At 51.2% G+C, this 20677-nt stretch overlaps 9 protein-coding genes across 9 annotated transcripts; 4 read left to right on the top strand and 5 right to left on the bottom strand.

Moving 5' to 3' along the window:
- Positions 1–343: 343 nt before the first annotated feature.
- Positions 344–3383, top strand: POX_b02557 (uncharacterized protein; the record flags this gene model as incomplete). Its single annotated transcript, XM_050111470.1, has 4 exons — positions 344–567; positions 688–1669; positions 2159–3270; positions 3332–3383. The coding sequence occupies 4 exons, from the start codon at positions 344–346 to the stop codon at positions 3381–3383; spliced, it is 2370 nt and encodes a 789-aa protein (XP_049971816.1).
- Positions 3384–3668: 285 nt separating this feature from the next.
- On the bottom strand, positions 3669–6362 carry POX_b02556 (ATP-dependent DNA helicase II subunit 2; the record flags this gene model as incomplete). Its single annotated transcript, XM_050111469.1, has 11 exons — positions 3669–3707; positions 3765–4234; positions 4297–4493; positions 4554–4930; positions 4988–5479; positions 5535–5595; positions 5648–5816; positions 5882–5949; positions 6001–6067; positions 6119–6173; positions 6234–6362. The coding sequence occupies 11 exons, from the start codon at positions 6360–6362 to the stop codon at positions 3669–3671; spliced, it is 2124 nt and encodes a 707-aa protein (XP_049971815.1).
- Positions 6363–6722: 360 nt separating this feature from the next.
- On the top strand, positions 6723–7440 carry POX_b02555 (uncharacterized protein; the record flags this gene model as incomplete). The annotated part of the gene is made up of 4 exons (XM_050111468.1): positions 6723–6754; positions 6826–6859; positions 6923–7211; positions 7274–7440. The coding sequence occupies 4 exons, from the start codon at positions 6723–6725 to the stop codon at positions 7438–7440; spliced, it is 522 nt and encodes a 173-aa protein (XP_049971814.1).
- A 271-nt stretch (positions 7441–7711) lies between these two features.
- POX_b02554 (Aspartate--tRNA ligase, cytoplasmic) lies at positions 7712–9454 on the bottom strand (the record flags this gene model as incomplete). The annotated part of the gene is made up of 2 exons (XM_050111467.1): positions 7712–8389; positions 8465–9454. The coding sequence occupies 2 exons, from the start codon at positions 9452–9454 to the stop codon at positions 7712–7714; spliced, it is 1668 nt and encodes a 555-aa protein (XP_049971813.1).
- A 441-nt stretch (positions 9455–9895) lies between these two features.
- On the bottom strand, positions 9896–11261 carry POX_b02553 (putative CDP-alcohol phosphatidyltransferase; the record flags this gene model as incomplete). Its single annotated transcript, XM_050111466.1, has 3 exons — positions 9896–10667; positions 10766–11068; positions 11134–11261. 3 exons carry the CDS (start codon positions 11259–11261, stop codon positions 9896–9898), a joined length of 1203 nt encoding a protein of 400 aa, XP_049971812.1.
- A 423-nt stretch (positions 11262–11684) lies between these two features.
- POX_b02552 (uncharacterized protein) lies at positions 11685–12913 on the top strand (the record flags this gene model as incomplete). Its single annotated transcript, XM_050111465.1, has 3 exons — positions 11685–12085; positions 12137–12669; positions 12720–12913. 3 exons carry the CDS (start codon positions 11685–11687, stop codon positions 12911–12913), a joined length of 1128 nt encoding a protein of 375 aa, XP_049971811.1.
- Positions 12914–13946: 1033 nt separating this feature from the next.
- POX_b02551 (putative coatomer subunit gamma) lies at positions 13947–16912 on the bottom strand (the record flags this gene model as incomplete). The annotated part of the gene is made up of 4 exons (XM_050111464.1): positions 13947–14179; positions 14244–15059; positions 15119–16744; positions 16837–16912. 4 exons carry the CDS (start codon positions 16910–16912, stop codon positions 13947–13949), a joined length of 2751 nt encoding a protein of 916 aa, XP_049971810.1.
- A 440-nt stretch (positions 16913–17352) lies between these two features.
- Positions 17353–18251, top strand: POX_b02550 (Phosducin-like protein; the record flags this gene model as incomplete). The annotated part of the gene is made up of 3 exons (XM_050111463.1): positions 17353–17390; positions 17498–17680; positions 17759–18251. The coding sequence occupies 3 exons, from the start codon at positions 17353–17355 to the stop codon at positions 18249–18251; spliced, it is 714 nt and encodes a 237-aa protein (XP_049971809.1).
- A 685-nt stretch (positions 18252–18936) lies between these two features.
- Positions 18937–20062, bottom strand: POX_b02549 (uncharacterized protein; the record flags this gene model as incomplete). The annotated part of the gene is made up of 2 exons (XM_050111462.1): positions 18937–19462; positions 19605–20062. 2 exons carry the CDS (start codon positions 20060–20062, stop codon positions 18937–18939), a joined length of 984 nt encoding a protein of 327 aa, XP_049971808.1.
- Between the last annotated feature and the right edge of the window lie 615 nt (positions 20063–20677).

Below are 20677 nucleotides of genomic sequence, written 5' to 3'. Positions count from 1 at the left end.
GTACCGGCGTCCTGTTGTTTAGGGCAACCGAGCTCTTTCCCAAATTATGTATGATGTATGTATCCTTGGAAAGCTTCCCACAAAGTCCTTCTCACCACGTTCATGCCTTATGAAATGGTATCGTCCTCACTCCCATATTATATCACTTCAAATGCTCACCATCTCGTCTCATGGGTATCATTGACCATCATGATTGTAGGTCTTCCAGGAGGGCTTGGCACGAGGACCCTGCGTGACCCGATAAGAGTGCGATAAGATCCTTATCGCCGACGGTTGCTGATTAGAGCCTTAGGCCCCGAGCTAAACCCCCCAACTTTCTTCATTGCCTTCGCATTCCCCGAGGATGGCCGAGAAGCGCAAGTCCTCAATGTCTGAATCGGCTTTTAAACGACCTCGTCTGATGGAGCAAGGCGATCAAGGGAGGTTCCCATCATCGGAATCTCAGGAACGACCCAAAAATGACCCGACGTTTGGGCAGAAGAGTGCATTCCCGGGGCTGGACGAGGGAGGCGATGAGCTCTTTTACGGATCTGCAGATGATGGCATGGAATATTTGCGCATGGTTCGGTAAGTCTACCTCGTTTATAGCTGATGTGGTACATCCGCTGAATTTTTTTTGCACGTTCCCTAGCCTATTCCCGCATTACGCTTTTGGTGTAGACTGTGGCTCATACCTCCCTCATCTAGATCTGAAGCCAACTCGCTACCAATCCTGTTCACTGCTACGGCCGCAAAAAAGGACATTGAATTGATCGAACCTACCACCCACACTCTTGGACAGACGTCAGAGACTTTCAAATTCCCCGCTGGGTTCTACGAGGATGAGGCGTACATAGCGCCTCCCACGGCCAACCAACAGCCGGTCGCCTCGCCGGGTGATGGGTACCCTGAGGCACAGGTAGCTTATTATAACCTTCTCCGACATCGATTCCTCCTCATTCGATCAACACTGCGCTGCACACCTCCCGCAACCGCTATCGCTGCCCTCGACGACGCTCATCCGATTAGCCTCCCAGACCGCAATCCAGCCGCCCGTAAAGACTGGCGACGACTGTTGCTCACCGAAGACCCACAGATGGTGCAGTTGGCTTGCTTGGATTCCGAAAGTGTACTCCGAGTACTCGGTATATTAGCCCGCAGCTTGGGAGAGAACGTCAGAGGTGGTGATCCTGATCTGGTCCGAAGAGTTGGAGCCTGGTCCTGGGGACTCTTGGGAAAGTGCCGTGAAGTTGGAGAATTGGCTACTGAGCAAGTAGGCGAGATTCGTGATCTTGGCAAACGTGCGGCCAAGATTCTGCTCAGGATACGAGAAGCAGAGCTCAAACGATCTGTTGAAGATAGTGATGAGGGCGAGTCGGACACGGGTGAAACAGAGGATGCTCCAGAAGACACGGCGACTCAAGATGAACAAGCCGCGCTACCAGATTCAGCAACAAACTTGGACGAGTCGGATGCAGAGATGGCGAATGCCGATTTATCATCGGCACTTGAAGAGGCCAAGGCACGGCTAAAGGCTCAACTAGAGGAGGACATGGCTGTTGAGCCAGAAAGCCGAACAGCAGAAGATTCTACTGGTGACCCGGTTCAACAGGCGCGCATTCTGTTGGACATGATTATCACCATAGTCGGCGAATTTTTTGGTCAACGGGACCTGCTTGAAGCGCGGGAGGTATGGACTTTGGAAACTACACCGCACGAAAGACCAGAGCCTGGCAAATGACCTCGTGGTTTTCGGGCCTTCAAAAACTCTCACAGTACCTAGGCTGTCTGTGAAATGTAATTTAATGTTGTACGGTTCGGATGATCCTGAAGCTGAAGCTTGCCGGTGTTTCACAATCCCCATCAACGTGCGGCCAAGTCAACGCTTAGCAAGAACGAATATTTGCTAGCAGAAAACCCTCGAATGCTTTTGCCTTGCTGTCAGTCTGGACGAAACCCCTTTAGATGACTCGGGACTTGTTCCTCCCTCGTGCTTCAGGTGATCTTCCGTCGGCATGTTGATGCCTGACAATTCGGGGCTAAACTACATTTGGGGGGTTGCGTCATGGGCTCCTTTTCCGTTGCGCTCACTTTGCGTTCACCTCCACATCCCAACTGCCGCTTTCCTTATCGTCCATCCGGACAGACTTGTGTAGACCTGGAGACGTCGACCTCATAGGTGGATGTGATTGACTTACTAGTTATGGCACCGACCGTGGAGATTTCAATCCCTACAACAACCATCTCCCACTCCTCCCCTCCCCACACGCTCTACCATATCACCCTCCGCCTTCCACTCCGCTCCTTCACCGTTTCCAAACGCTATTCCGATTTTGCGGCTTTCCATAACGACCTGGTCAGCCAGACGAATGCCCAGCCCCCGGTGTCACTCCCCTCAAAGTCATGGTTCTCCAACACAGTGTCCAACGAGCGGTTTCGTGAAGAGCGCAGACGCGGCCTTGAAGAATATCTTCGCGCCATAAATGAAGCGCCAGATGGGCGATGGCGCACTTCATCCGCATGGCGAGCCTTTCTGAATCTTCCCTCCGCAGCGACAGCCTCTACCACCGCTGGAACATCAAATACCTCGTCTCGACTCCATGCTGCCATCACAGACCCAGGTTCGGCGGCAAATGCTTCGATCAACGATCCGACGCTTTGGCTAGACTATTATCGCGACATGAAGTCCCATTTACACGATGCTCGGCTTCAACTTTCCCGCCGGGACCAGGAGACGACTCCTCAGAAACAACATGAGAGCTCCGCGCAAGCAAAATCCAGTCTCGTCCGGGCAGGCTCAATGATTTCCACCCTTGAGGAAGGGTTGAAAAACCTCGGGGCGCGAGGAAACCAAGATTCTGCACGGTCTTCTTCCGCTTTGGGAGACGGAGAGCTTCGCCGCCGGAAAGATCTGCTCATCAATGCACGCAAGGAAAAAGATGGATTAGAAGACCTGCTGCACGCCATGGCGGCAAAGAGCCGGCTTGATAATGCTGTTGCCTCAATCGAAGACAAGGAGGCCCTACTGAAAGCAAACAACATCGACACTGCTGGCACACGTCGAAATGCAACCCGCTCGGGGAGAGTTCTTGGCAAGGAAACCGAGCGCACGCGCGAGCTGGACAATGAAGGAGTGCTGCAGTTACAGCAGCAGACGATGCGGGATCAAGATCAAGACGTCCAGGATCTCTTGAAAATAATCATTCGACAAAGAGAGCTGGGGAATGCTATACATGAGGAACTGGAAGTACAGAATGAGCTGTTGAAGTTGGCAGACGAGGATACCGATCGGTTAGTGTCGACCCTTGAATTTGCACGCTTTTGTGAATATTGGGCTAATACAGAATTACAGGCTGAACGCGAAACTCGAGATTGCCAAGAAGAGAATTGGCAAGATCTCATAAAGCATATGCGGACACAAGCGATTACCCGACGCGTTCAGTCCCTGCATTCTGCACACAGCACACCGTGTACTCTTTCGTTTCAAGTGGTCTCATTTTCGGGCGTTCTCCAATATCATTTTGATTCCCGGCATGTGCATGGCGAAGTTTAATTCCTTCACATTGAGCGCTTCAGATACTTTACTTTTTTGCAAGAACAATGGATGAACCATTCGAATCAGCTTCGTCTTGAAAGGGATGCCATAAACTTTATCCCATGATCACGACTCGATAACCCTGATCTAAATCCTACACATGAAGTCCGGGACTTTCATGGGTAGAAAGAAACTGTGGGAATCTGTCAGCCAACATGCCCAAGAGAAATTCATGATGTTATCCTCTCACCTCTTTTGCTTCTTGCTCCGAGACGGTGGAAACTTCCGACGTTTTCTGATCGATAGGTCCCAATTTACCCTTCCTAATAAGCCACCAAAGCTCCAGTCGATCCCCACCCAGCTCCTCCCTGAGAATTTTATCTTTCAGGGCGTGGATCAGGTCGTTGTAGAGTGCTGGTTCTTCGTAATCCACCAGCTCTTCGCGCATCGTTCCAAGACTTTCAATGACGCGATCATAATTCACATTCCCGAGACTGTGTTGAATGAGGTTCTCAACAATACCCGCCATCTGCTTTACAGCATCGTGGATGATCTCAAGGCTATCAGCTCGAGAGAGCATCTGCTTGAACTCGGGGATTGCATTTTCTGAAGAAATTTTGGTGCGTTTGGGCTCTTGCTTAAGAAGCGCATCGACGTCGAGACCGGATAACGGTTTCTCAGCTTCGCGAAGACGCTTACGACCCTTCGTCTTGGGCGGGACTGGAATGGCGAGAGTGAGTTTCTGGTGTGATTGACTAGCAGTAGTGGCTGCTCTAACTGACCTTTCTTGACATTGGATGCCAAAACTAGCTTCTCTAAAGAAGGCTTGGCTCTTTCAATCAAGTCTTGACTCGGGTGTGCAAATCTAGTGAGTTGCTCCGATGGCTCAAGGATTGGGTCATTGGGATGCACCGCACGGTGTCGTACGGCAGACTCGATTCGGTGAAGAAGCGGAGAGTAAGAGTCCTCGATTGGCAATCTGACGAGATGACGTGAGCGTTTGAAATGAAAGACCTCTTGGCCGTGGAGGGGAACCTACTCGTCTCCATCCAATTCCATATTGTCCACATAGTCACTCATGGCCTGCTTCAACTCATCGTTTGGAAGAGTGCGGTGCTCGGTGACAATTTTCCCAGAAACAGTCACCACCTTATCCAGCGGTGGAAATTGGTAAGAGCGGACATCCTCCGCAAATGGGAGGACAGCCTCGATGAGGCATTCGTAATCTGACTCGATGGACGGGGCGAGCAATACGATCATCGGCGGTTTTAATTCCTTGGTCACCAACCTGGCAACCGCATACGAGTCTTGCTCGAAGAGGGCATGAATGAGTGATGACAGTGCAAGAGACGCTTTGTCATTCGCTCGCTCCGCAATGATCACATTTGTGTTCGACATATGAAGATATCGATCGTACTTTTATTGAGCTGTCAGCTTTGAGTCAGAAAAAAAGCGCAAACTCGATAGACATACCTTATCCATCCGAATGAATCCGATGATCTCCATTCCTGCAAATGTCTCGAGTGTCGTGATACTCTCATCGGTTTGACTGATGTGAACAGCGGTACGGCCATATTCGTATCCTTTAGCAAGGTCATCTCGCTCCACATCAGCTTTCCCCCCAGGCGCAGACTCGTCGTCAATTTGATATGTGCGCGACATTCTGACGGAAGTCAGCCCTTCATTGCTCTCGAGATCGTCTTGCCCGGTCCCACCCGGACGCACGGCGTACGAGGATGCTGAGGGAGGCTTGGCAACAGATGTGCGAAAGTATCGTTCGACGTTGATTCGCAACGCCGTCCCATAATTCATGGCGTCACCAAGAGATAGAAAGCCCTTGAAAGATGGCATGCTTTTGGTCACCTTGATCCGAGGGATATCTAGCTCGGACACAGCTTGCTCGAGTGTTCCAAAAGCACCACCACAGCCTTCTGCAAACTCGCGGAGGAGTCTCTCGTTCACAGCCTAATATGCAAATAAGAATTTGTGTCGAGATTGTCAAGCGAGAACTGATAGATACCTTGTGGGGGTCTTTATCCTCCTCCTTCACACCAAAGTCTGCATCGTCAAAGTCCGCTCCCCTGCAAATAGTTAGTTGCCATCTACCAGTGAAGACTCAATGTGGCGACTGACAAAATTAGAAGTTCTATTCCATCCTTTTTGATCTTGTTCTGAATTTCCTCGATGCCCTCATTGTTCATCGGTCCAGTCCCGTTTGTGACAAGGACGATTCTCCGCTTGTATTTGAGCTTTTTGGTGTAGGTGTTGATCATTTGAATTGCAATCACTATCGAGGAAATTGCTGCGGAAAACTTTCAGCGCTATGTTTCAATGCAAGACCACACTGCCAAGGACACAATAGCCTACCGTCGCCACTGTTGGTTGAGCTCGGCTGAAGAGCATATTGGAGTCGCCGAATGTCGGGCATGAGCATTCTAAACGGTCAGTACAAAAAGCACTCTAGGCTGCGTAAAAAAAAGCCTTACTGCCCAAGGTTTCGCAAAACGGTAATTTTCTCAAAGCTGCCATCTTCCTGAAGTTCGTTCGAGGTTTCTATCATTCTCAGCCGCCGGGTGTCTCAACTAGATAGACCTGGACACGTACCTTGAGATCGTAAGGCGACGACACCTATTGTCGCAGTTTTACGACCTGTTGATACCTACAGAGCAAGTCAGCTAGGTATGCTGGGCCAAGAAGACTGCAAAGCCAACTGTTTTACCGTAGTTGTGATTCTGTCCCAAACATACTGCATAGCCCACTCCAGGTCTGTTACGGAACGGCCATGTCGACGCTCTCCCATAGATTTCCCCACATCAACGATATAGACAGTGGCTTCCTTATCTGCCATTGTGAATCGCCCTTGATTCTGAGTCTAATCTCGGGGGAGAAATAAACAAAGTAGTCCAAAAACGCCAATTGTTCAAAAGACCTGCGGAGTAGGCAGACGCGTGGATTACCCTTTTGGTTTAGCTCCAGACACGCGCACATGACATCACTTGATCTGTGTGGCCGGATCTCTGTGTGCGTGGCCATAGCATACAAGGAGTGGAAAGCATGCTGGCAATAAGCAGTTTCGGAACTCGGAGGCCGTGGTTATCAATAGCTCCGACCACCACCACCTTTTATCTTCCGTATTGCGAGCCTCTTGACGCTGAACTTCAACCACCAGACTGGATATTCCAACAAAGGCACTGCCGTATCTCACATCATGACTGACCCACGCCCCTACCACATTCTGAGGCATGTATCTACTAGCCCTCACAAGCACTGGCAAAAGCCTGTCTTCAGAGGTCCCTCTAACATCTTCCTAGCTATGGCACCCTACTCGGAACCCAAGTGTTCCAGGTAATACCGGCATCCCAAGTCTTGAATCAATCGAAGAGTAGCTCCTCTGACCTATGAATGTAGTCTTTTGTTGGTGGTATTGTAGCATTCCGCGCTCTTCCGCGGCCACAGTTCGCTACTTTACAAACGGCAATCTTTCCAGTATACTTCTCGATGCAGACTGCACTGCCCATCGTGGTCGCCCTGACTGCGAGCAGACACGGTCAAGCTCTGGGTCTCTCGGGGCTTGCAGCGCCTGAGAATCGCTTCAATACTTTACTCCCAATGGCCACTGTTGCGATCACAGGACTGATCAACATGTTTGTCCTGCGCCCATTGACTGTGAAGACTATGCGAGAGCGCAAGCACCAAGGCAAGTATATTTTTTATTCAAGCTTGATTAAAGAGTCTTTACTTACGGGAGTGTGTCGCTAGAAACTCGTGATGGCAAGAAATCCTATGATGCTCCTCCTCATTCCAAGGAGATGATGGCTCTCAACAAGAAGTTCGGCCGGATTCACGGTCTTTCTAGCTTGGTGAACATGGTCAGCTTTATAGCAACTGTCTGGTACGGCGCGATACTCAGCAAGAGATTGGAGTAGGCCGTGTAAGGAGCTCCCGGGTAAGGGCATATATTACCCTCTCGTGGAGCGCTCCTACGCTAGATACACCTCTACAACATTATATCATCTCCTCTCTTGAAGACATCGTGTGACACTTCATAATTTTCACGAAAGAAAGAAACCGGAGTTGCCCCGCAGGCTCTCAACGTAAAGATCAACGCCAAAAAAAGGAAGAAAAACGAATAGAATCAAAATGGCCGTGGTATGAATTGTTTACTTTTATTTGCTATTTACACTGGGAAAGTTCAGCTCATGGCCGCAGGCGCTGTGGGTCACGAGGGAACAGCGAAGCCAAGCGAACATTGGGAAGACCAAGGAAGAACATCACGATACGGTTCATACCCAGGCCACCTCCAGCGTGAGGCGGGCAGCCTTGACGGAAGGCATTGAGGTAATCTTCGAAGCCCTCTTGAGTGGGGTCCAAGCCCTTGGCACGCATAGAAGCCTCCAGCTCCTTGATGTCGTTGATACGCTGCGCTCCAGACATGATCTCCTCACCGCGCATGAAGAAGTCATACGAGTTGGAGAAGCGGCTGTCCTTCGGGTCGGCCTTGGTGTAGAAAGGACGAACCGCCATAGGGAATTTGTCAAGGACGTAGAAGTCGGTGTCGTACTTGTCACGGATGATTTGACCCAGCTGCTTCTCCATGGCAGTGGTGAAGTCGTTCTCGAAGCGCTCTTGCTCGGACATGTCAACACCGGCTTCCTTCAAGAGGGCGACACCGTCCATGTAGTTCAGACGCAAGGCCTTGCCATCCTTGGGAAGCTTGAAGTCGCCTGCCTTGGGATAAGACTTTTGGATAGTGGCGATTTGAGGAGCGTAACGCTCCTTGAGTTGGGTAAGAATGAAAACGAGGAGATCTTCAGCGAAGTCCAAAACCTCGTGATAGTGGTTCTGGAAGGTCTTCTCGAAATCGAGACCAGCGAACTGCAAACTAAGTTAGCCCATGTCCCACTCCCAGTTTCACATCTTCCGAGCATCAGGCTCTTGACACACACTCACCTCAGTCAAGTGACGGTGGGTGTTGCTATCCTCTGCACGGAAAACAGGGGCAATCTCAAAGACGCTCTCCATGTCGCCAGCAATGCACATCTGCTTGTACAGCTGAGGACTCTGGGCAAGATAGGCGTTGCGCTTGAAGTACTTGACCTCGAACACATTGCTTCCACCTTCCGTGGCAGCACCAACCAGCTTGGGGGTGAAGATCCATCGAGAGCCGCTCTTGATCATGTATTCAGAGAACAACTGAGCGACACCGCTGGAGATCCAGGTGATGGCCTGGCTAGTCTCTGTTTGAAGATCCAGCACACGGTTGTCCAGACGGGTCTTCAAAGTGACGATAGGAGCACCTTCGGCGTCGACCTGCCCTTCCTCAGCCTCGGTAGGGGGAGGACGTTCCGCATCTTTCACTTGCATTGGGAGCATCTGCGCGGCCTCGGAGATCATGTACACCTTGCGAATGTGGAGCTCGAGATGGCTGATGGTTGCGGAGGAAATGGGGATCTCAGGCTTCTTCACAATACCGGTGACCTGCACAATGGAGTTCACGTTCAATCCGCCGGTGTACTTGATCATCTGACGAGAGATGGGCTCCGCAGCTGCAATGACGGCTTGGACCTTCTGTCCCTGCTGGCGCAGCATCAGGAAAGCAAGCTTGGCACTCTGTACGCGCGCATTATCGACGCGTGCCACGACCGTCACTTCCTTCTCGTAATACTCTTCTGAAAGCTCGCTGAAGCGTGTAGCAGAAATGACGTCGTTGGTTTCGGGAAGCTGGCCATACAGACCCTTTGCAGTGTCGTTAGCCTCGGCGGCCGCAGCTTGCGCTTTCTCCTGAGCTGCACGAGCAGCAGCCTTTTCGGCCTTTGCCTTCTCCTTGGCGGCTTTCTTCAGGGCATTCTTGCTGGCGTTCTTGGAGTCGCCGCCTTCCGCAGGCGTGGCCTGGGTGGTCTCTTCCGGCTTAGGACGAGTGGGTAATTCGGAGTCCGCCATGGTTTCTAGAAGATCAGATTTAATCGACCGCCTTGTGAAGTGGACCTGATAGTGACCGTCTTACCTCAATGATTCCGACGTCGATAAGAAGCTCTTGTGACGATCAATGCTTTGTCTTGAGTCACCCCGCCGTCCCGCATTACCCTAAGCCCTAAGAGGGGATGAGTCAGGTGATGCTCACTTGATCTGATCCAGATTCAAGCCTGATATCTCAGGCGGCAGAACAGGACCTGAAGAGGGATATGACTCTCGACATGAGCAAACATGGGCTATCCCCTACGGTGAACTACAGATATAGGACAGGTAATTCCGGGAGAATATAAAATCCGAGGTTAACGCGACCTGACGTGAAGCTCGTAAACCAAAACACATGCAAAGCATCACCTCAAAGCTCTGCAGCACTTTCATGTACACGGTGAATTCCTGTATCGTCTATTTGGTCTAATTCCACTTTGAGGCCTTCAATGCCCATTGAACAGCCTCCTGAACATCATCTGCAATAACTTGTGGAGTCCATATCGGCTCGCCACCGCTATACACACCTGTGCGCACAAGGATGGACTGCCAGCTGCTGCCCATCTCACTTCTGTATGAATTGGCACCCCGGATGTCCGACTCGGGATTATCACCGACCATGTATACTCGTTCCAAAGGAGGAAGGTTTGTTGCACTGCTGAAAGAGTGCGCTCGATTGCGCAGAAGTTGTCTTTCTGCGAATTCATAAGTCGCTTGATAGGGCTTTCCAATCACGGTCTTCTTCAACTCAATACCCTTGCTGGGGCCGCCCGTGGTTGCAGCCCAAACGCCTTCGAGTGCTTCTCGGAACCCTCCTTGGCCAAGTCGAGGCAGATGGTAGGCAGCTGCCCACCACAGATCAGGATTCGAGAAATACAAAGAGGGTTGCCCGTCTTGTTGGTAACCATGATTGGGCAGATCGGACCGGCCGTTCTTTTCCGAAAGGGTACCCATGACTCCATTGGAGGAGAGCAACAGATCCATGATCACCTGCGTGTCTAGGGCCCAATCTCGAGGATCATTGAAAACGAACACCGCATCGATTTTAAGCCCATTGGTTGAATCCTGTGACCCAGAAATTCGAGGAAGAGGGCGCGCGAACGTCTTGTAATAGTCCGTGTAGTTCTTCGAAAATGGCCAGATAGCAGGATTGGCCATGAAAATATCGCCCGGGGTCACAACGTTCTTGAACCCATACCTGATGAGTCCGGTCGGTCAGCAACGGGCCCATTCCGAGCGAAGAGACAAAGAAAGAGCAAGATGAACAAGACAAAAGATTCGAGTGTCTCGACGTACCGTTCAGCAACACGTCTGCAGCTGTCACCATCGCCGCCTGCGACTAAAATGCACTTATGTTCCAGAGCACTGGTCTCGTCCTCACCTTTGACGAGTTCCGCAAAAGGGGAGTGACTCTGAACTATATGCGTCGAGTCCAGAGATACATCGAGCTTCTCACTGATTTCCGCCACACGCTCTGTCTCATGTTTTCCACCGCCATTCGTGAGGAGGATGAACGGAATGCCTTGGTCCTTTAGTAGGCGCAATGACTTGGCCGCGCCGGGGATCGGTTTTGAAGCTCGAAGGAGGACGCCGTCAATGCTATAATGAGCTGTGAGTACCTGAGCACCAATTGACGGTCATGGACGCACATGGCCTTGACTCACTCGAATGCAAATGCGAAGTTAGGGATGCGCGAGCTGCTTGCGGTCTGGATAGCGCGGCGACCCAACGAGTACCCGACTCGGGCGGTCTGGAATAGCCCGAGTGATCGTGGCATTGCCGTGGGCCTCATTGTGGTCTGCCAGTGCAAGTGCAGCTCCGGATTATTTCAGAGGCTCGATCGAGGATGGAAAAGTAGAAAGAGCTTGACTCATTGGGGTTTTGAGGGGGTGATATCATCTCCGATCTACTTCCGCTTCCGCCCCACTCGCTGCTCATTGCTTTCTCCGAATTGCCGTCCTGCAAGCACCCACCGGGTACTGCATATGCATATGTTTGTCCAAAGGCCACATCGATAGACACAATCTGGACAGAGAAGGGCAGTCTGATCGGCATAGACGACCACCGCCGAGCCCACCGCCAATCAACAGGGTCATCATGGCTCTATTTGCAGTCAACACGCGTATTGCATCCTGAAATCCTCCAATTCACATCGTTCTCAGAGTGAAAGACCCCGATTTCAGGGAATAACCAGAGAAAAGCAATCTCAACCATCATGCCGACTACCGGCGGCCTTTATCTCCCAACGGAGATTCTTTTGATCATTGCTGCAATGCTGTGGTTCGATCAATCGTACGACCCCGATGGAATGAAAATGATGGAACGGCAAAAGACCTTCTACAACTTTTGCCTCGTCTCACGACAGTGGTACTCGGTTGGCACCCCTCATCTCTACAGGGTTCCTCAGATATGGCAGGGAAACAAATTTCTGCAATTCACCAATACAGTATGCCCACCTCGAGGAGCTAAAAAAAGCCAAATGGACTTTGGCTCCCTGGTGAAGATACTGCATTTGGGCTCTCTGGTGCATCAGAGCTCGAACAGCTTGACCTCGCGACTCTTGAGCCGTGTCAAGAAAAGTCTAGTCGTGTTCATTGCTCCGCAGACTGGTATCTCGTAAGACTCTCAGTTCCTGACTTCCGTGGCATCAGCTAACTCTCAAAATAGAGTCAATAGCCTGGCATCGATCGCTAAGTGCCATCAATTGCGCCAACTTGACTTGAGCTTGGTCCGCGGCGGTATGATCGGCTTTTCACTCTTGAAAAGAACCGTCAGCAACCTCCCAGAGCTCTTGACTCTCAATCTGCCATCTGGCATGGAACTCGCCACCTCGACTGGGCACTGGCCTTCAAAGCTTTCTTCCATGGTTATCGGTGGTACTCTGAGTGCGGATCTGATGGCGGATTTTGACTGGCCTCCAAACATTCGCCGGATCGAACTGAAACAGTGCAAGAATCTGGACACCCCGATCCTGGAGAGCCTTCTTTCTAACCAGCAAATCCGCACAAAGCTTGAAGCGCTCATCATTGACCGAGACAACCGGGACATGTTCACCGATGAATTGGATACGACTGTGCTGTACGGGCTTGAACGACTCTTCTACCTCAAGGTTCCCCTCGACTTCGTGGAGTTCTTGGCCATTCTGCCCCACCCTCGGAACTGCACTCCCTCCCTCTTCGGATCCTGGAGCTCACAAGCCAGTACTACCAGGATGAAGTACAATTCGATTTTGCGGACGAATTACAGGCAGCCTTGGACCAGAACCTCCGTCATTTGTGGGCTCTTGGAGTAGGGGAAAGCTCCCTCCGTTACATTGAAGAGGCCTACAGCTCGATCGATGACAAGATCTGGTCACACATCGAGGCATATCCGGAGGATGAGCTTACCAAAGCGGGCATCGATGATGTGGGCATCTACACCATCGATGATGATCCCCTGGAATAGTCGAATGGGTACAGGCAATTGGTATCTTATTTTATTTCTAAACCCATTTCAAGCGCCAATATTACTGCCCAATTTCTGATATTGCCAATCTGCTTCCCGAGTTTTTGACCGAAAGACGTCTCGTAACCCTTTTTTCCGCTCGCTCATCGTCCGCGGCCGCTGACTTGCGGCACGAAAGTGAGTGCGCGGACTTCTTCGTAGTTTTGTAAACTCCACCTTGCTGTAGTTTGTGGTACATTTCAGTTCCGTCAATTCCGGGCTCCTAAGATATGTCATCGTGAATATTCAACTAATCTGCTTCTCATCTGAGACTCGAATCGTCAATTCAAAATAGTAGACAACAAAGACAAGCAGAAAACATCAGCCACGCAACAATGAAATGACAGTGGAGAGGACACGGATACGATCTTATATCGAATGGACTACCACAAGCCGCCTTTTCAACATATACGGGGGCTTGCTCCTGCCGTCGTGATGCTTGACTACGCCATACGGAGTGGCCATGAGACTATGCAGCGATTGATGCTTTGTTTTTATGCACACCATAGAGGGGGCAGTACTACCTAAGGCACTACTAATAAAGGGTTCATTACGACATTCTTGGCCCAGACCAGTACTGCCATTGCCTGTCAAATGTGAACCCGGAAAGCATCCTCGATCATGCATCATGACCACAAGACTTTTTGTGAAATGATTCATCTATTTGACATCCAGTGCACTTACAGTAAAAGGTAAAAAGAGTTATGAAAAACGACGCTTGGCTTGAAAGGACACAAATTCAGATCCCCTGAGTTTTAGAGCAGTCATTATGGAACTCGTCACGACCCGCAAAGAAGAACAGAAATAAAGGCTTCTCTCATATTAAGAAAGAAACAGACATCAAGCGAATATTGACGGTTTGGGTCAAATGAGAAACAAGTGAAAAGGGGGGGTAGTGGGGTAGTATGGGCTTGAGAGTGATTCTCATGTCTACTAAAATCTGATACGGAATTGATAGTAGACCAAACAGAGGGAAACTGGGTGAAGAAAAACGCTAAGAGACAGATGCAATCACTGCCGCAGCAACGCCCTCTTCCTCTGCTCGCACTGTGATCTTGGTAGTGACGCCGGTCTTGCTCGAGTAGGCCATCTTAATCAAAGAAGCCACACGACCTCCAGAGACAGTCTTACCAAAGAGCTTGAGTGTGTGAGTACTAGTATTCAGCGCAACATCGGTGCCCTCCAGAGGTTGGAGGGACAGGGCGGAGATGAGTTGCTCAGTGGCATCTATGTAAAGTCAGTTTACGGACCAAGTGCAGTTGCATTAGTTGGAAAGAGATATCAAACATACCGGCAATGCTTTTCATGTTGCTCAATTGCAAAGTCTCGCTCTCTTCCTCGCCGTTGGCACCGGTCTGTTCCCAGACATGATCGAAGCTGCCGGCAAAAGTAGGGATGACATAGTCGCTACCGGCGAGGTCGAGATCCTCCACCTGGTATTCGTCGTCATATCCACTCTCTTCTGGCTCGCCAGTCGTGGGATCGATTTCTTTGCTGGTAAATTTGAGAATGTTGGTGAATGAAGTGACTGGCACACTGTGTTCACCTCCTGCCTTCTTGAACGCCACATAAACAACACCCGGCTCGTTGGGGGAAAGCTTGGGAGCCGGAATGATGAAATCGTCCTCGAGCACCTCATCCTCTGAAGGCGAAGCAATTACAGTCACATTTTCGAGGACAGTATCGGGTAATGTGTTCTTGATGTCGTACTGCACGACGATGTTTTCCTTGAAGACGTGCTTGACAGCTGTCACGACGTACTCGGTCTCACTTTCGGTAAGCTCGACGGGCAACGACGACTTCAGCAAAGTACCGTACTCCTTGATATCGGGATGTTGCATCAGCTGCTCCGCATACTTCTGAGTGGCAGCGACCGTAGCAGCCTCGGCGACCCCATTAGACTTGGCCTTGGATGGGCCTACTGATGGAGCCTTGAGGGTAGGCGTGGCAGTTGTAAGCTTCTTGGTGCGCTCCTCGGCGAGTGCTTGCTCATGGGAAACAACAGGCACGGTTGAGACATCAAACGCGGCAGCAAAAGTCTGCTTATCGTTCGAGGTAACATACATGACGAGTTGGTGCTCGAAAGTCGAAAGTGAGTACATAGAGTCTGGAACAGTTAGCAAAACTGATTTAGTCAAAGGGCGCATTTTCAAGTATGAAGCTTACCATTCTTGATAAATGCTGAAGCGGTCTCATCCTCGGCGCCCATCAACCGGAGGTTTAGTGCAGCGCGATCCCGAACCTCGTCGTCAGTGTCGTCCACACAACGCGTGAGCAAGACTTGAACGCTCGACTTGACTTCAGGATCCTTCTGACCGATACCAAACTTGGCCAACGCAGTGACAGCAGCGGCACGAACGATGGCATTCTCCAGAACAACGCGATTGTAGATATAGCGGATGTACTTTGTCGGGTGAGAGGTCTTGGGGCCTTCCACACCGAGCAGGTGAAGGACCCGCACAGAGAGTTTGGTGAATTCACAGTCCTCAATGAACTCACAGAGGTGAGCGAGGGCATCCTCCTTGCTCTCGGGCACGAACTTGATCAAATCGAACATACTCTCCACAACAGTACGCTTGAACTCGTAACCACCTTCATCACGAAGGATACCGCTCAAGAAGGTCAGCATACCGGCCTGCTTGCTGGGGAACTTCAGACACAGTGTGCGAATTGCCTCCACGATTGTGATCTTGAATTCATCAGTGATGTCCGCCATGAAGCCGGAAATCTGCTTCATCAAGCGGTCGACACTGGCTTCATTTCCGGTCTTTAACAATGTGGTGATAGCGAATGTTGCAATGGATCGGTTCGAGTTGGAGATCAGCGACTCGATGTCGGGGTTGCACACGTTGACGACGTGAGGCTTGAATGAAGCGAAGTTGTGGAGGATGCGAATGGCGGCGAACTTGGTAATCGACCGAGGAGAGGACAGGAACAATTGAAGAACGTGAACGGCCTGCTGGGCTTCGGCATCGGTAACATCCCGCATATCGCAAATAGCCTTGGCGGCCTCGAAGTTGACCATCTCGTGCTTGTGACGGAGCCAGCCATCCAGCATCTGCATCATGGGCTTACGAAGACTGGGGTCTTCTTCTGCCAGCTTTGCAGCCAAACGAACCAAGAGCACCAGAGCTGCTGGGCTCTTCACCACACCCGCAGCACCATATTGTTGCACCATCTTGACCAGTGCCATGCGGTCGTGAGATCGCATCTGGTACAGTAAACCAATGGCATGATATTGATTCATGAAGTTGGACTGTGAGATGTTGTGAGCCTGCGAGCTGGAAGCAAATCCAAGGAAACCAGAAGATTGCTTTGATGAGGAGGCCGCCTCTTGCGTCTCGCTCTGCCATCTCCGAACCACGTCGCGCGCGATGGGGAGGAGGTGATAGGAAGAGACCAGAGCGGCGGATGATACTGAGGGCGTTTTGTCAACAATGGCAGTCTTGATCAATCGCTCGATACCCTGAACAGTAGAGCCATCGATGATGCGGCACAGGGCACGAATCGCGTTGGCTCGGTATAGAACGTCGCTACCGACCGCAGTGTCCTTCATGATGATACTGGTCGACATGATCACATCCTCCGCAGTATTGGCCAATTCCTTCAATATGAGATACACCATTTGTCGCAGAGAGGGATCTTTGTTCTGGAACAATTTCGAAATACCGAAGAAGAGGGTAGTGGCTTCATTGGTCGGGAACTGCTCCCCTGTGAACATGAGGACGGCAATCTTCGTCAAGAGGGTACGACATCTCCGTGGTGAGATTGGCGAGGAGTTGAATAGACGGGCTGATCAAGATATCTTGTGAGTGGAAGGCAATGGGAAGATGCGCGGGCAAGCTATCAGCATAGCCAGGGGAGAGATTTAGCCGGGAGCTTACCATCTTGGAACACGGAGGTGCGGTCAAGTTTGATCATGACCTGATCCGCATCCTCGTCCTTTTTCATGTAACTCATCTTGCCCAGGGGCTGTAATTGGGCCAGCGATCCGTTTTCGCAATCTCCTTAAGTTGGTCGTGATGGGGGTATTGGATCGGGAGTCCGAAGAGGAGGGAAGACAAAGTAGCAGCAGTATGGGGCGGTGTGGGCAGCTACTGCTTGACCATAGCCGACTCCCACGTACAAAAGAGAGATAGAAAGGCGAGGAAAGCAGAAAACTGCCGGCAAGAGGTATTGATGAATCGCAACCTCGAAGCTCTCCAGTACTGTTTATGGAGTTAAGTTGAAGGTGGCCTTCCGTGTGTGTTTGGAGCCACATGTGGCGCTCAATCCAAACACTGCAAACAGGTGGCATCGTGCATTGCCGCATCAGCTTCCCCTCTTTCAGCCAAAGGCGTGGATCTTGAAATTTACCTGATGAAGACTTTCAATTGATCGACAATCTCACAACAGAAGCTATGGAGGTCGAGGTCAACCCCAACGAGGATACCGAGTGGTAAGCCATCCGAGACCTGTGCCCAGAAGCTATATTCTGCTTCCCCGCCCGAATGGAGCTATCCGTTGTCACTAGCATCTTGGTTCTGATATAGTAGCTTTGGACAGGAACGACATTCTCCGTCAGCATGGAATTATTCCTGAGAAACCAAAAGACCCCGAACCGCTCATCCAGGAAGCTCTGATCGAAGCCGAGCGAAGGGCGCACGAGAACCGACTGGAGGACAAAGACCTGGACGAGCTTGATGCGCTCGAGGACGAAGAAGATGAGGATTTCCTCCAGCAATACCGGTGAGCATACTTTTGAGATCATCCGTTCTCCTCGCTATATCCTGTATCAGTCCCGGTATCTAAATGCATGATTTTTAGGCAGAAACGCCTAACAGAGCTGTCCACCCTGCAACAAACCAGCGTCTTCAATCAAGTCTACCCCCTTCAAAAAGTCGACTACGCGCGCGAAGTAACAGAAGCTTCAAATAGCGCCTTTGTGCTCGTGCATCTGACTTCCCCCAGTGGCAATGTGGAGTCGCGCGTACTGACCGAGCTCTGGCGCCAGATGGCCTCCAAGTTTGGCGATATCAAGTTCTGCGAGATCCGCGCCGACATGTGCATTGAGGGGTACCCCGAGAGAAACACTCCGACCATCCTCGTGTACAAGGACACTGAAATCAGAAAGCAACTGGTCACGTTGCGAGAGATGAACGGTCCGCGCACCAAGGTGACAGACCTGCAGCGCCTGCTCGTTGAAATCGGAGCAGTGAAAGAAAGCGACGTCCGTCTCAAGAAGCGCGATGACTCCGATGACGAACGTGAGAAACAGAGTGATCTCAACGTAGAGGACTACGATGATGATTGGGACTAATCAACTAAAGTGATGCTGAGCAATGTTCGGCAAAATACGAAGCCAGCAGAACCCCCCCCAAAGTGGGAATGCTAATTTGGGCAATTTTTTTTTTAAAAAAAAAAAAAAACTTAATGACCTCGGGCATAAAACAAAGGATACCGAGTGAAATTTTGAGACGGGCATAGGAAACCCTCGCTAGCCCGAGTGCTATCCTCTTGCCTCACTATAACGGTTGGGCCAGTCACTCATCAGCCTGTGCCCAACCAGAAGTAGTTTGCCTTTCTCGGGTCCCACGTCTTGCGGGCAGAATGGCATAGTTGTTCTTGTAATATAACATTCCTTGAAATGCAGATCCTGCAAACATTGACCACATCCGTCATTACTTGAAGCAGTCGAGATTCGTACAAAGATTATCGTGGCCTGTACCTTTAAATAACTGTCGAGTCGAAGCAGATCACGCAATTTCTTCTACCAGGAGCAAGCTTTTACCATATTGATCCAATTCCATCCTATTATCCTTAGCTTCAGCGCCATTCCCGAACATTCCGATAGTACCATCATAACTGACGCCCGCGATAAGAAGAAGGCATTGCAAAAGAACCCGCACAAGATGATAGTGTATAACAAGACTTAAACCCAAAACATGCCATCGTCAAGGTCCAGGACATGGATTCATAGACTGATGAAGGAGGAACGCGCCCTCTTAGATCAATTCATCCCGGTCAGCCGCGCTCTCCTCAATCGCCTTCAGGATGAGAGTCTCCTTGAACGCGGGGCCCTGCCCATTGCACTGGGCACTGTTTCTCAACCGCTCAGCCACATCGCCGATGTTGACCTGTCCACGCTTGAACAGCTCGTGGTTTTGAATCAGATCCCACGTCGCACCTGCGTCCAGGAGCCGCTCGCCGGTGATCGGACATGTTGTGGCGCGGTGCTGGCCCTGAGGAATCTGCACCGAGCCTCCGGATCCAGGCACTAGAGTGGAATAAAAGTCTGTTGGGGAATATGTCATGGGCCCCGTGACGGCCGGAGCAGGACCTCCTTTGCTGCTGCCGTTTAAAGAATGTGATGTCGCTCGTAGAATCTCATTCTCAGTTGCGTATTTGGCAAGCTCGCGCTTTAATCGCTCATTGTCTGCTTGCAGGGTGGAGGATGACTGTTCCAAAGTGGTCACCTTGTCTTCCAGGTCTTTGACGTGGCGCTCTTTGCGCTCGCGAAAGGCTCGTTGACTGGGACAGGGGTTGGATAGCGTTAGCGAGAATCCACGTTCGGGAGGGCGGATTCGACCAGAGTGCTGAGCACCGGTGGCCAGGGAGCGCCCCCGAGTGTACGGTCGTTGGCGGCAGGGAGAGGGGAAAGCGTGGCACGTACGCTGCGCGATTTTGAGCCTTGCGCTTGCTTTGCGCCGGAGTCAGCGACTCCTTCTCTTCACTGCTACTTCGCACGGTCGGGTCGTGATACTGGCCATCATCTTCGTCGACAGACGCTGGCTCCAGTTTGGTGTGATTGTGCACGTCATTGCTTGACACGGACTGCTTCGTACACGAGTCGGGAGGCGAGTGCGGCGGCGGCACAAACGACGCGGACGGGTCAATCCGAAATGATGGATCGAAACCGGGATAGTATTGGCTGTAAGCGCCCTGCTGGAGAGGAGGATCAGAGACTGCACCGCACGACATCCCAAAGGAAAGTTGAATCGTGCATACCATGGCATATGGATCCTGGAGGACATCTTCGGGTTGCTGCTGAGGTGGTTGATCAGGCGTGGGCAACCCGTATAATGTCGAGTAAGGCTGGGCCGGATGCGGGGCGAAGTGGGAATAATCCATCACGCTGACTGCGACGAGAGATCGTGGGTGTAGACCGACGTAGTCAGGAAGGCGAAGAGGATGAAGGTCTCTTTGGGGTGGGAAAGCATGGGCGTCATGGGCTTAGAGTTCGAGGAGGCCGTTGCCCCCCAATTTGCCCAATTTGCCTTTTACCCCGGAAAGATCTGACCGATCTCCCGATGATGGCGGGACATTTCCATCTCGACGAGAGGTACCCGTCGCGATACAAAGTCTCAACCAGTCCAGCTCTATGAGGGGAGCACGCAGCTGGCACCTCGATAGAAACAAGGATGAAGTCCTCGTTCACAGAAAATCTCCATGGGCATGTTCATCGGACCGATCGAACCACGAAAGCTCCGACTGAACACTCGAAGACGTCCGGAGCGCTGATACAGCTACTTGGGTGTAGTAGAACCGAGCCTGTCTTTCCCCCCCCCCCCCCCATCGAGTGAACTGGACATGGACCAGATGGCGCATCCTTCAGCCTGGAGTGGCCAGTTATTTTTCAAGGCTAAACAGCCTCACGGTCGCGGATGAGATTTACACGGACACATTGCCTTCGGGCCACGGAGGAAGGCGTCTAGCTGGACTATGAACGACATACTGGTGGTTGTT

Source organism: Penicillium oxalicum, chromosome II (assembly GCF_001723175.1).
Source record: "Penicillium oxalicum strain HP7-1 chromosome II, whole genome shotgun sequence".
Taxonomy (NCBI): domain Eukaryota; kingdom Fungi; phylum Ascomycota; class Eurotiomycetes; order Eurotiales; family Aspergillaceae; genus Penicillium; species Penicillium oxalicum.
The sequence above is the reverse complement of the archived record's forward strand: the minus strand, read 5'-3'. Positions and strand labels throughout refer to the sequence as shown.